Source organism: Periplaneta americana, chromosome 16, assembly GCF_040183065.1.
Source record: "Periplaneta americana isolate PAMFEO1 chromosome 16, P.americana_PAMFEO1_priV1, whole genome shotgun sequence".
NCBI classification, from domain to species: Eukaryota; Metazoa; Arthropoda; class Insecta; order Blattodea; family Blattidae; genus Periplaneta; species Periplaneta americana.
Window position 1 is genome coordinate 23,216,031 of NC_091132.1, and position 12,129 is coordinate 23,228,159.

The 12,129-nt window shown below is 34.8% G+C and overlaps 2 protein-coding genes across 8 annotated transcripts in view; one reads left to right on the forward strand and one right to left on the reverse strand.

Moving 5' to 3' along the window:
• LOC138691641 (uncharacterized) overlaps window positions 1-12,129 on the forward strand; it is a 315,534-nt gene that overhangs the window by 176,914 nt on the left and 126,491 nt on the right. The gene's annotated exons all lie outside the window — the stretch shown is intronic.
• Window positions 1-12,129, reverse strand: part of fry (Protein furry) — a 719,047-nt gene that overhangs the window by 83,625 nt on the left and 623,293 nt on the right. For all 7 annotated transcript variants that reach the window (XM_069813811.1, XM_069813807.1, XM_069813810.1 and 4 more), the window contains 3 exons: window positions 5,160-5,292; window positions 2,179-2,345; window positions 1,048-1,334 (listed from right to left, as the gene is read on the reverse strand). In XM_069813811.1, the coding sequence (XP_069669912.1) occupies window positions 1,048-1,334; window positions 2,179-2,345; window positions 5,160-5,292 (587 nt within the window). The remainder of the gene's footprint in view (window positions 1-1,047; window positions 1,335-2,178; window positions 2,346-5,159; window positions 5,293-12,129) is intronic.

A 12,129-nucleotide genomic window follows, 5' to 3' on the forward strand; every position in this document is an offset into this window, starting at 1 on the left:
CGAGAATTATTTTCGGGATGCTGGGATACAGATCTCGATTCTGGTATGGCCCCGGAAAATTCGGGATATGATGATATGATATGATATGATATGATATGATATATGATATGATATATGATATGATGTGATGTGATGATATGATATGATATATATGATATGATATGATATATGATATGATATGATAAGATATGATATGACATGACATGATATGATATATGATATGATATGATATGATATGATATGATATGATATGATATGATATGATATGATATATGATATGATTATTGTCACTCAACCGTTTGGTCCTGTTAGCCTTCACATTCTTGCATTCCCGTTCTTATACTACTTACATCATTTATAAACTTAATGGACGACTCATGCACTTATCTTCCTTTACTCAACGCTGTATCCTTCCGTGTCCATTCTTTTCTCTTATCATTTCATCTGTTTCGTACTTCAATCCTCTGGCATTATTTATCGTTCTAAAACTAATTCCCCTATCCCTCGACAGACTTGCTTGCCTGCTGATCCGGAGATGTGCTCAGACTTGCGTTAGATTTCCACTTGGGTTGCTTACTTGCTTGGGTTTTTTCCAAAGTTTTTCCCAACTGAAGGCAAATATCAGTTGAGGGGCTTAGAACAAAAAGCAGGTAAGTGACATTATTAAAAAAAATGAAGTACGTGCGTGTTGTGATAGCCCAAAAGGATGTTTCTTTGGGATAAAATCAGGTAAGTGATCACACTTCGCAGTGCTGCTATATGGGCATCATTTCACCAGACTAGTGTATAATATTTCATTGCATATAGAACTTTAACTGTAATTTCCTCAAAACTAGGTTTCTGTCACTTACCTGCTTTTTGTTCTAAGCCCCTCAGTTAATCTATGGCGAATCCTCGGCCTCACTTCATCTCGTCAAAAAACTGAATAACTCTTGACTTGCTCCACATCTTAAAGCTTCAATGCTAATGTAAGATCTGTGGTATATAATAAATGAAAATGTGAAAAGAAAAAAATTATACAAAAGTGAGTGAAGTATCTGAGTGTACCTGTGAACACATTAGTGAGAACAGGCAGGGCAGGTGTGGTGAGGCCCAGACCCAGCTGCGAGGTCTTGCAGTTGAGCAAGATGTGCGCCACAGTGAGATGGTCGTTGTGATCCGCCAGAACAAGCAGCAGGTTCAACAGCAGTTGCTTGCAGTGCTCATGAACGAGAGGCCGGTTGTGGTCAAGGCCCAGGAACAAGATGTGCAGCATGAGGGGCACGTGGATAGACCAGTCCAGGTCTACTCCATCCACCACCACGTCTGTCAGAAGCATTACTGCCACATTACACCTGCAACAAACGGCATTCTTCGTCCTCAACAGATTACTTACGATCGATGTGAGGAAGAAATTTCGGCAAATGGAGCTACAGTGAACGTGAGAAAAGTTGGGGCAGAAGAAGATATCAGATGATAGACAACATTAAGATATATGGATCGTATGTAGAGGCCAAGAGAAAGGTGGAAAAGAAGGAATAAATGAACATTTCAATGATGTTTAAGTATACTGGGTGTTCATTTCAAAGTGTGTCATGACGTCACTGTTGTGAGTCAGCGATTTGAAGCGAGTTTCTGCTTTGAAGTCAGAGAAGTTGCCTATTAATCAAGGCGTTCAATCTGAACTTGAGAACGTGTACGGTGTAACTTGAACGTCGTAGCAACAGATGGCGGTCTGTAAAGTCTGTGTGCTACCATAACCTTTTTCGAACTGTGTTTTGCGCGGGCAAGTTGTACGCAGGGTATTTGTTATCATCGGTTGCGTACAGCAACATTCCACAATACAAATCAAATGCTCCGTGTCCATGTTGCCCGTCGAAGTTAATGTCAACAAATACGTAAGTAATCGTCTTAACCCTCTCCACATATCCCGACAGTAAGAAAAAAACTCACCTCAGTACGTGTTTCCAAACAGTTCACATTCCTGCCACTACCGGCGTTACCGTACGTATCGGTAAGTACTCTTCAGAATGAACGCCGTACTTGCTAGAAAACTTCTCTGGCAGATAGGTAATACGCCTCTGCGGAAGTGTAGGAAGATTGAATTCTCTAGGCTCAACGACTAGCCACATGACGGCATACAGCGAACCATGACACACTTTGAACTGAGCACGCAGTATAATGCTTTACTATACATACCTATGAAATCCACTGATTGGCTGTGAGCTGTCTGGCAAGTATTCCGTAAGTGGAGCAAAATAGCCACCATATTCAGGCATGGGCAAAGGGTGAGGCTGTGGAATGTCAAATTTGTCAACGGTACCGGTACCATTACGCAGGCAATATCCCTCATCAGCAGGCGGAAGCTGAAATCATGTTAATAACACCAGTTTATCTCTTACAATAGGAACAAGTACATAGACCTGCATCTAAAAACAGTAGGCCTACTGATTTCTCTTGCGCTTACAAGAAAATTAGAGCCTTAAAGATAGAAGTAGAAACATTAAACGTACTGTCAGAAGTAATTACGAAAAATAATCAACCTAACAACCAACCAATGAATTTTTGTGTAATCAACAATGGAACAGTGGTCATTGTAAAAACAGTATTATTATTATTATTATTATTATTATTATTATTATTATTATTATTATATGAAACGAAATTATATGAAACTTGGACTCTCACTTTGAGAGAGGAACATAGGTTAAGGGTGTTTGAGAATAAGGTGCTTAGGAAAATATTTGGGGCTAAAAGGGATGAAGTTACAGGAGAATGGAGGAAGTTACAGGAGAATGGAGAAAGTTACATAACACAGAACTGCACGCATTGTATTCTTCACCTGACATAATTAGGAACATTAAATCCAGGCGTTTGAGATCGGCAGGGCATGTAGCACGTATGGGCGAATCCAGAAATGCATATGGAGTGTTAGTTGGGAGGCCGGAGGGAAAAAGACGTTTAGGGAGGCCGAGACGTAGATTGGAAGATAATATTAAAATGGATTTGAGGGAGGTGGGATATAATGATAGAGAATGGATTAATCTTGCTCAGGATAGGGACCAATGGCGGGCTTATGTGAGAGCGGCAATGATCCTCCGGGTTCCTTAAAAGCCAGTAAGTAAGTAAGTATTATTATTATTATTATTATTATTATTATTATTATTATTATTATTATTATTATTATTATTATTATTATTATCCCAAGACAATAAACCATATTTTGCACCTGCATGTACCGGTGTTTATTTTTGAAGAAACAAATACGTAACATGAAAAGCAAACATATTTGATATGTAACACATACTGTTCTTAAATAAAACACAGCAAAGAAAAAACAGTAAAGACCTACATAAAATCATTTATAGCGGTGTTTCGCAACACGCCGCAGTCTTCGACAGTGTTTTGTGTCGCTCATTTCTACTTTGTTTACTGTTTTAGTATCGGACTTCAGATATCTGCTGTTCCGCAAGTTAATCTATTTTTGTAACTATAGCCTATCACATTATGTAAGGCCGAGAATATGGATCTTGACAAAAAGATAGCACAGTGCAACATTGTATCACTGAATCGGGGTTCTTGTACGAATCTATCATCCTAACACAATTTGATATCATTATCTGGTCTGCCCAAAGAAATAAGATACGGTACATATTTATTATGGTCACATATTTTTCCTTATGCATTGGGTCTATACAGTATAACTGATTTTAGTGTTTAAGTGTACTGAAGTAAGTTTTTCATTAAATTAAATGTATATATTTTCTACTCTTGCGTATTCTTTTCCTTGTTTCTTGATATACAATCCAGATTATGGCACATGACATAATCACGAGATTAAAAATTTTATTCTTACTGTTGTTCTATCCAATAGCAAGCATGCTAACAATTGACATAATAAAGTTTGATGAAAATGAAGCCGAGATTGTCTCGGCAGTCCTATCCCAGGAGAACGTGAATATATTTGAATGAGTCTATATTTACAACATTTTAAACTTCAGTTAACTTTCCTCTCAGTGCAGAAGAGTCTGCACGTCACTGTTATTAGTACTCTCTGTATACCTTGCGTCACTGTTTGGCGTTTGAAACGTTAAAACGTGTATTCATATTTTAAATTCATTGGAAGTAATTACTATTACAAATAAAGAATGGACGAAGATGTAACTTAAGGTTTATATTTTTACACACTAATCCTATTTTTATATTACCTATGTGTGAAATTAGGGGGAGAGGATGGTATTTTTTTTAAACTTTTTTCCTATTTGGTGTAAAATATTAATTTGTTGTATGTAGAGATCTCATAGCTGTAGCAACTCAACCAAAAATAAATATTTTGAAAAAAATTATTTGGGGGCCCAGATTTGAAAAAAATATACCCAATGCAGGATTTTACTAAAAACCGATATATCTAAATCATTTTTAAAGGTAGATTCATCCAGTTTTTTGCAATGCACTTGCAAAAGCATGCTCTACAAACTGTCTGTAACAGAATTTTGATATTTGTCCCTACGTTTGTAAAATAAACAATTAAAATTTAATAACACTTTTCTGATTTCCTTTCTTGCAAACAAACGGACGTAGTTTTAAAATGAAATCAATTAACAAAATTCTGTTATAGAGAAAAGTTTCCTAATGGTCTAAAGACTGTGTGTTCTAAATTTCATGCATGTATCTTTAATAGTTCAGAAGTTATAGCCATTTTTGTCTGGCAATGTAGCAAAAAAAAAATGAAGTTACCGTAAACGATAAAAGGGGGCGAGTGATTTAAAAATCCATAGCGCAGGAAGTTTACAAATGGCGTCTCAACATCCGATAAGGGCACAAATACACACGAAATGTTATGCAATGCATTCCACACATATGAAAGAGTATTTTAAAGAATTTTTTTTAATTCAATTTACCGGAAACAACAATAAAAGGGACGAGTGATTTAAAAATGCATAACGCAGGAAGTTTAAAAATGGTATCTCAACATCTGATAAGGGCACAAATACTCACAAAATATTATCCACACATATCACAGAGTATTTTAAAGATTTTTTTTTTAACTTACTCATTTTTCACCAAAAAATACCATCCTCTCCCCTTAAGTATATCCCTGCAATATCTAATCTACAGTAATTTAAGGTAAATTTCATTGTCATGTATGGCAACTTAATTAATTCATTTTATTACTGTACCTCTGGCTCAGTGGTTGGAGTAGACATGTCATCTGATAACATCGGTGGTCCACTAGCTGTACGAGTCTTTTCTGTGCGTGGAGGTGCAAAATTTCCGGCTAGAGCCCGCAGAGCAGAATCTGACTTGGATGTACTGTAATAAAAAAAGTCATACCATTCACATATTGCATTATATTTATAGGATAACACGTCTATTAATTTGCAATATACAGGACGTGCGCAAAAGCAGTCCAAAACATAGGACGTAACAAAGATATGTAAAATCATTACAGTAACTTAACCCCTAGCTTAAACTTTATTCAAAATCAAATGGGACACATTATTTCTAAGCGTTAACGTAATCTTACTCGAGTTCTGGTCCAAGTATCATTCTAAATGCTCCTAATGGAGTCTTCTGCTGTTTCTGAAATCGATTTCGGGCTGTTAGAATTGTATATTTAAGAGTTACATAAACAAACAGGCATCTGATTGCCCGCTTCGGCCGATTACTTGGTTGGCTTTCTTTGTAGATTTTTTACTAACTGTAAAGCAAATGCCAGGTTATACTATGGTAAATCTTCGGGTTCATCTCATCAAGATACTAACTCGCTCTCACAAATTCCATCGATGCGCACTTGATAAACTTACAGGAAGGGGAATTTGGAAACTTTTTCTCCCCCTCTTTCTATTTTCTTATTGTACAATCGATTAAGCATTTTTTTTTTGCGGAAATACTCGTTTTCAGCATCTCTGATACAGAGAAAGTGATCAGTTCAACTAGGGACGACGCCGTGAAATAGGCTTATATCATTTTTTACGATAGTACGTAATAGTAATATGCGTTACTAGAGCGGTATGTTGAAGTTTTCATGTTCGAGGAAAAGTTTGAAAAAGCGAAACGTAGTTGAGCTTTTTTAATTTCCGAGAATTGAAAGAAAACATACCGCTCGTGTATCGTACATTATTTTGTGCGAAGATTGTTTTTTTACATACCTGAAAGAGGAATTTCTAATTAGTTGCAATGAAATCTCCATCTTGGTTTCTGTTCAATGACGGCAAATTTGCAAAACAAAAATATCTATCTTCAACATTGTTGCTTTAAAATGTTTTCTCTGTTTACTATACTCCAGCAGGCCGTGATATACGTCTGTCTTTTTTTCCCCCCCAGTCTATGATGAGTCTGGAATCTTATTGATTTTTTCACGGCTTCCTTAATGTTACTTGCATCACGAATGCAGTAACTTTAGTGGAGTTGTAGAGTTTACTTAATTTTTGCAAATATTTAAAAACAATAATTAACAGTGCAATTTAGGTGAAATTGCAGTGGTAAGTTTCCAATTTATAATTATTACTATACTGAACGTCTCTAAAAATAATATGTTAAAAGCCTAAAGGAGTAAAATCAATATGTCACTTAAGCGGTAAGAGGAGGGAAATTGTTATGTGTGTTAGGTTGGGAATACTGAATGTGGAATTTTAGACATTCCGCGGATTGGTTTTGTGCGGAAACCAAGCAAATACGCACGATCTCGCACAAAGTGCATTTTACCCAATGCTATCAGTGCGTAGGTGAGCGTAAAAAGTAAGTAAACAATTTATTCACTGCTATTTATTTTACTCACTGCCAAAGAAAATGCAATAGTCAATGTACGAACTTCATTCGATAAGAAATTAATGCATTACCTCTATCTTTCACGACGTAAATATTACACATAACGCAAATAAGTAACAAATTTAGCATTCATATTTACATTTTAGTCCATATTATTCTAAAGTTACATTTGTAGTACTCATTGCAACAAGATTTAGCATTTAACTTTTCCTAACCGCTTTGTTGATTATTTGGCCGGTTTAGACGGACATGAAATCATGATCATGAATAAAAGAGACTGTAATTCCATGGATACTTATTTATTAATGGTTCTGAGTTCAGACGGCCGTGAAATCGTGAGCTTAAAACTCTTCAATTTTAAATATTTATTTAATGTAAAGCTCTGATATCGTAGAAAGAAACATTGTCTGATACACATTCGTAATATTATCTTTTTGGCCCTCGTGTGTTTGTGAAACTCGGCTGGCTTCGCCTCGTTTCACGAACCTTAAACTCGAGCCAAAAAGGGAATCTTTACGAACTTGTATCATAAATGACTATTAATCGAAGGAAAACAACAAAATGTTCTTTTATACTAAATCGGGATTAACGATGTACCGTATTTTATATAGCCTATTTCTTTTACATAAAACAAAGTAACAAATGAAATGGTATAAGCAATATGACCGAACAAATTTAGCCTGTTATTTAGAAAATTATGGCTACAACATAAAACTTTGTTAAACAAATATATTATGGATCCAGACTAACTGATCTGTAAAATTAACGTAATTATAGCCGTTATGGAAATCGAACGCAAATAAAAAAATACTATTTTATATAGAACTTAACTTTTACTCCCAAATGTTTTCTCAAAATTCGTGTTTGCTTCCGTCAGAAATAATTTAACATCACGTAGGATTATCCGGAGTCGTTCTTTGCAGAGGGATTAAATCTCTTTCACCCGTACTCATGGGCCAGCGATAGGATCTGAGAGGATTACAAATAACTGGTTGACGTTAATTTACACGCGAGGCTGGTGATAATAAAGTAAGAAATTTTAATGGAAATACTCGTTTTCAGCATCTCTGATATAAAAAGTGATCAGTTCAACTTGGAATGATGCCATGTAATACATAAGCTAGCTACCTTTCCAGCAGGGAAAAAGGCCTTTGCCCTCATGTGATACTGTGGGATATTTTTATTTTTATATGAATTCTACTATTTTTGTTTCATTCATACTCTGAAATTAAACAATGAAAGTGTTTAAAAAAAAGTTACAGTAGACAGTATTTGCCAACATACTGTACGCAAAAAAGAAATCAAACAATACGTATGTCCAGCATCAAGCATCAAACAGGTTTAAGTACGGGCAATAAGGCCTTTATTGTTATTGCTGTAGTAAGTAGCTTACGCTGTGTGATGTCCAGTCATTTCTACATATTGTTCGGCCCTTCACTTAAGAGAGAATGGCTGATTGATTTGATTTATATGATTACGACCTAGCACTCAGACCATCACACTACCCCAGCAAGGCGCTTTCTCACTCAGTCACTCAATTTGGTAATACTATCTACTATCAAAGCATATAACCTTCTTTTGAACACATTACAATCTCAATATCATTCTAAAAACAGCTTCTTTGATGGCTTATAAATGTGTATCGAAAGTTGATTGCATTAATATCTTAGTTACAATTCCATTTGCAAAAGCTAGCTAACTAGCCGAGGCACAGAAGGAAGTAGGGTTTACAGTCCATCAAGAGGTGCAGGGACTAGCCACACAAGGAAGTGTTCGGCGAATTGATATCATTGCCATTAAGAACAACTCGGCAAACATTCTCGATCCCACCATCAGATTTGAGACACACATCATTGTGAAGGAAATAGCCATTAGTGCCCTCAAAGGATCGGTTCAGATATTGAGAAATCATTTGTATGGGAGTGATAATGGAAATTTCAAGTTATCTTAACCGATGGCTGTTGATTAGTTTAGATATCAATGCCAATAAATTCGTACTATTATTTTTCTCGCGGTATATGGCATTCAAATCATTCTAACCTAGCTGATGATATTCCCCCCCCCCCTTTCTTAACTGTAAATGAGCACAAACGCTACTTGGGTGTAAATTTTTCTGACATTTTGTATATTCGATTCCCTACCCGTTTCAAATGTATATCATTTTACCTTTTAGGTGTGTTTCCAAATTATATGTAATACGCTTTGTCAAATCTGGCAACCTTTTCATAAGGGAAGCTAAATTTATATTTATATGTAGCAGCCGAGTGCACTTAACACACAGCTCCTGATCGCAGCAGGTTTTTACCTGACGCGTAACGGATCAGCGTGTGAGAAATAGTTATTTATGCAACGATCATAATGATAGCTGACACACCTGTAGTAATAATAGTCAAAAATTAATTCAATAAAAATTAAAATTAATGTTTAGATACATACTTCTTATATTGACAATTTATAAGTATGAATATGGTTTTAGATAATTGGAATCAAAAGAGTAACGTTTGAGACAGTGGGAAATAAAAGAATGCAAGTGATTCTTATTTGCAGTTCCTATAGGGACGAAAATAAATAAATGAAATCATAGTTCCTTTTTGTAAATTTTAACGTGTACCAGAAACTGTGTTCCAAAATTGCACGATTCATAATATGTATGTCAATAAAACAGGAAGTGTATAGTTTTGTAGTTGTTTCCATTTTAATTGAGTTTACTTCACTTTTGCAGTTTGATTAAAGCATTTAACATTTCGAAACCAATGGTACTTATTGAAATAATAAAACTGTATCGAAATGATAACTTGTATCGAAATGAATGTCAATTCAGTATAGTCGTAGAAAAATAAGTAAATGAAATCACAGTTACATTTTGTAAGTTTAACGTTAACTGAAATATAAAATTATTGAATAATGTCTGATTCAAGCAATTTTGATGAAATGGAAATAATGGAGGAAGATGAAAAAGTGAGCAATGCTTTATTACCTGCAAAATCAAACAACTTGCATGAAAAGGCATATGGGCAGTTAATGGACTGGAGAAGAATGAAAAATGTTTAACCATTTTCAGAGAACGTTCTGCTAGTATACTTTCACGAATTGTCAGAAAAAATGAAATCACCAACACTATGGACAAATTATTCGATGTTAAAATCTACACTGAATATTAAACATCGCGTTGATATATCCAAGTACATCTCGAAATCAATGGTATTTATTGAAATAAGAAATCTGTATCGAAATGAATGTCATTTACATAAAATGTATGCTGCATTATCAGGTCAAGGCAAAAGCAACAGGAAGACAGAATTGAAAGGTTGCCACGAACTCTCGATGTGATATTGTTTCAGAGCAGTGTTAATAATGCGTATCTCCTCCCCGAGGCCCAGCATCGTTCGCTCATGTTTCAATTACCCTAATGGGTAATACGGCAACTAATAAGCAGACGCATATTTTCAATGGATAGTTGATAGTTAGCTGAACAAATATGCAACATAAACAATATAATCCGTCAAGATAAATACCTAGGCTACTCTTTTAACCTACTACATGTAACGTACTGTTCGCAAATCAATCTTGTATCAGGTGTGTTAGAATGTGCTTTTTAACCTTAACTTCAAAAATGACTACGGGATTCATTCGGCCTAATTCATAACGTTGTCAGTAAGAGATTTATACTTCCATGTCTCCTGCGTATCTCAGTGACGTGACCATATTAACCATTTCACCTTCACTGAACTTGTATTAAAGCCTACGGGTGTTATTCATAGACATTTCGCTAGCCCGCGCTACGAGCGTGCTAAAATAGCCCCGGCTATCGACTGGTTTCATATCATATCATATCATATCATATCATATCATATCATATCATATCATATCATATCATATCATATCATATCATATCATATCATATCATATCATCATATAATATATATCATATCATATCGTATATCATATCATATCATATCATATCATATCATATCATATCATATCATATCATATCATATCATATCATATCATATATCATATATCATATCATATCATATCATATCATATCATATCATATCATATCATATCATATATCATATCATATCATATATCATATCATATCATATCATATCATATCATATCATATCATATCATATCATATCATATCATATCATATCATATCATATCGCTAACACTGGTTTATGAATATGAAAAACGTTAGTTCGCTGATTATCCACCGTATATCGTATATCATATCGTATCATATCATATCATATCATATCATATATCATATCATATCATATCATATCATATCATATATCATATCATATATATCATATCATATCATATCATATCATATCATATCATATCATATCATATCATATCATATCATATCATATCATATCATATATCATATCATATCATATCATATCATATCATATCATATCATATCATATCATATCATATCATATCATATCATATCATATCATATCATATCGCTAACACTGGTTTATGAATATGAAAAACGTTAGTTCGCTGATTATCCACCGGAAGCCCGCGCTAAGAATGTCTATGAATACGGCCCTACTAGTTTAATATGGTCACTTATTGTTTCACTTATTTACACATATCTTATGCTAAGAAGAGTCAGCACCATGTAGTGGCATCAAGTTCATGCTTAACGACTACTGCAATGAGAGATGAAGAAATAAAAGCATATAGTACATTGTTACCTATACTTCTTCTTACTGTAATAAGCAACAAGTAAGGAGGCGCCCCCGATATAGAGTGCTATTTGCGCATATAGTCACGTGATCTCATATAGAAAATAACCTTTATTCGCAATTAATATTTGAGAAGAAAAATTCGCTCCGGCGCCGGGGATTGAACCCGCGTTCTTGGTTCTACGTACCAAGCGCTCTGACCACTGAGCTACGCCGAATTCAATTCACAGCACCGGATCGAATTATCCTCCTTCAATGTTTCCCTTTGTGGCCTTACTCCAAGTTAGGCATATATTATGTTGACGTTTATGTCCAATGTCAACTGCCATTATGCTAGGGGCGCACTCAATTGAGTGACTTATTTGGCCGGGATTCCGCAGTTATATGCACTGCTAGTTGTGAGAATATTATGGATTTATTAATTTGTCCTACAGAGTAATATCCTCAAATATTAATTGTCAATATTGCAGATATTATTCTGTAGGACAAATTAATAAATCCATAATAACCTTTATTCGGTTATTGGGCATTGAAATAGCTGCATTAAAATGAATTATCCTTGATCATTGATGTATTTACTAGTTTTAATTACCTGTAATTATGATTTGCATAATAAAGTTAATTATGTTATTACTCACAATAAACATAAGAATTTTGGGTTTCTTTTTTTACAAAC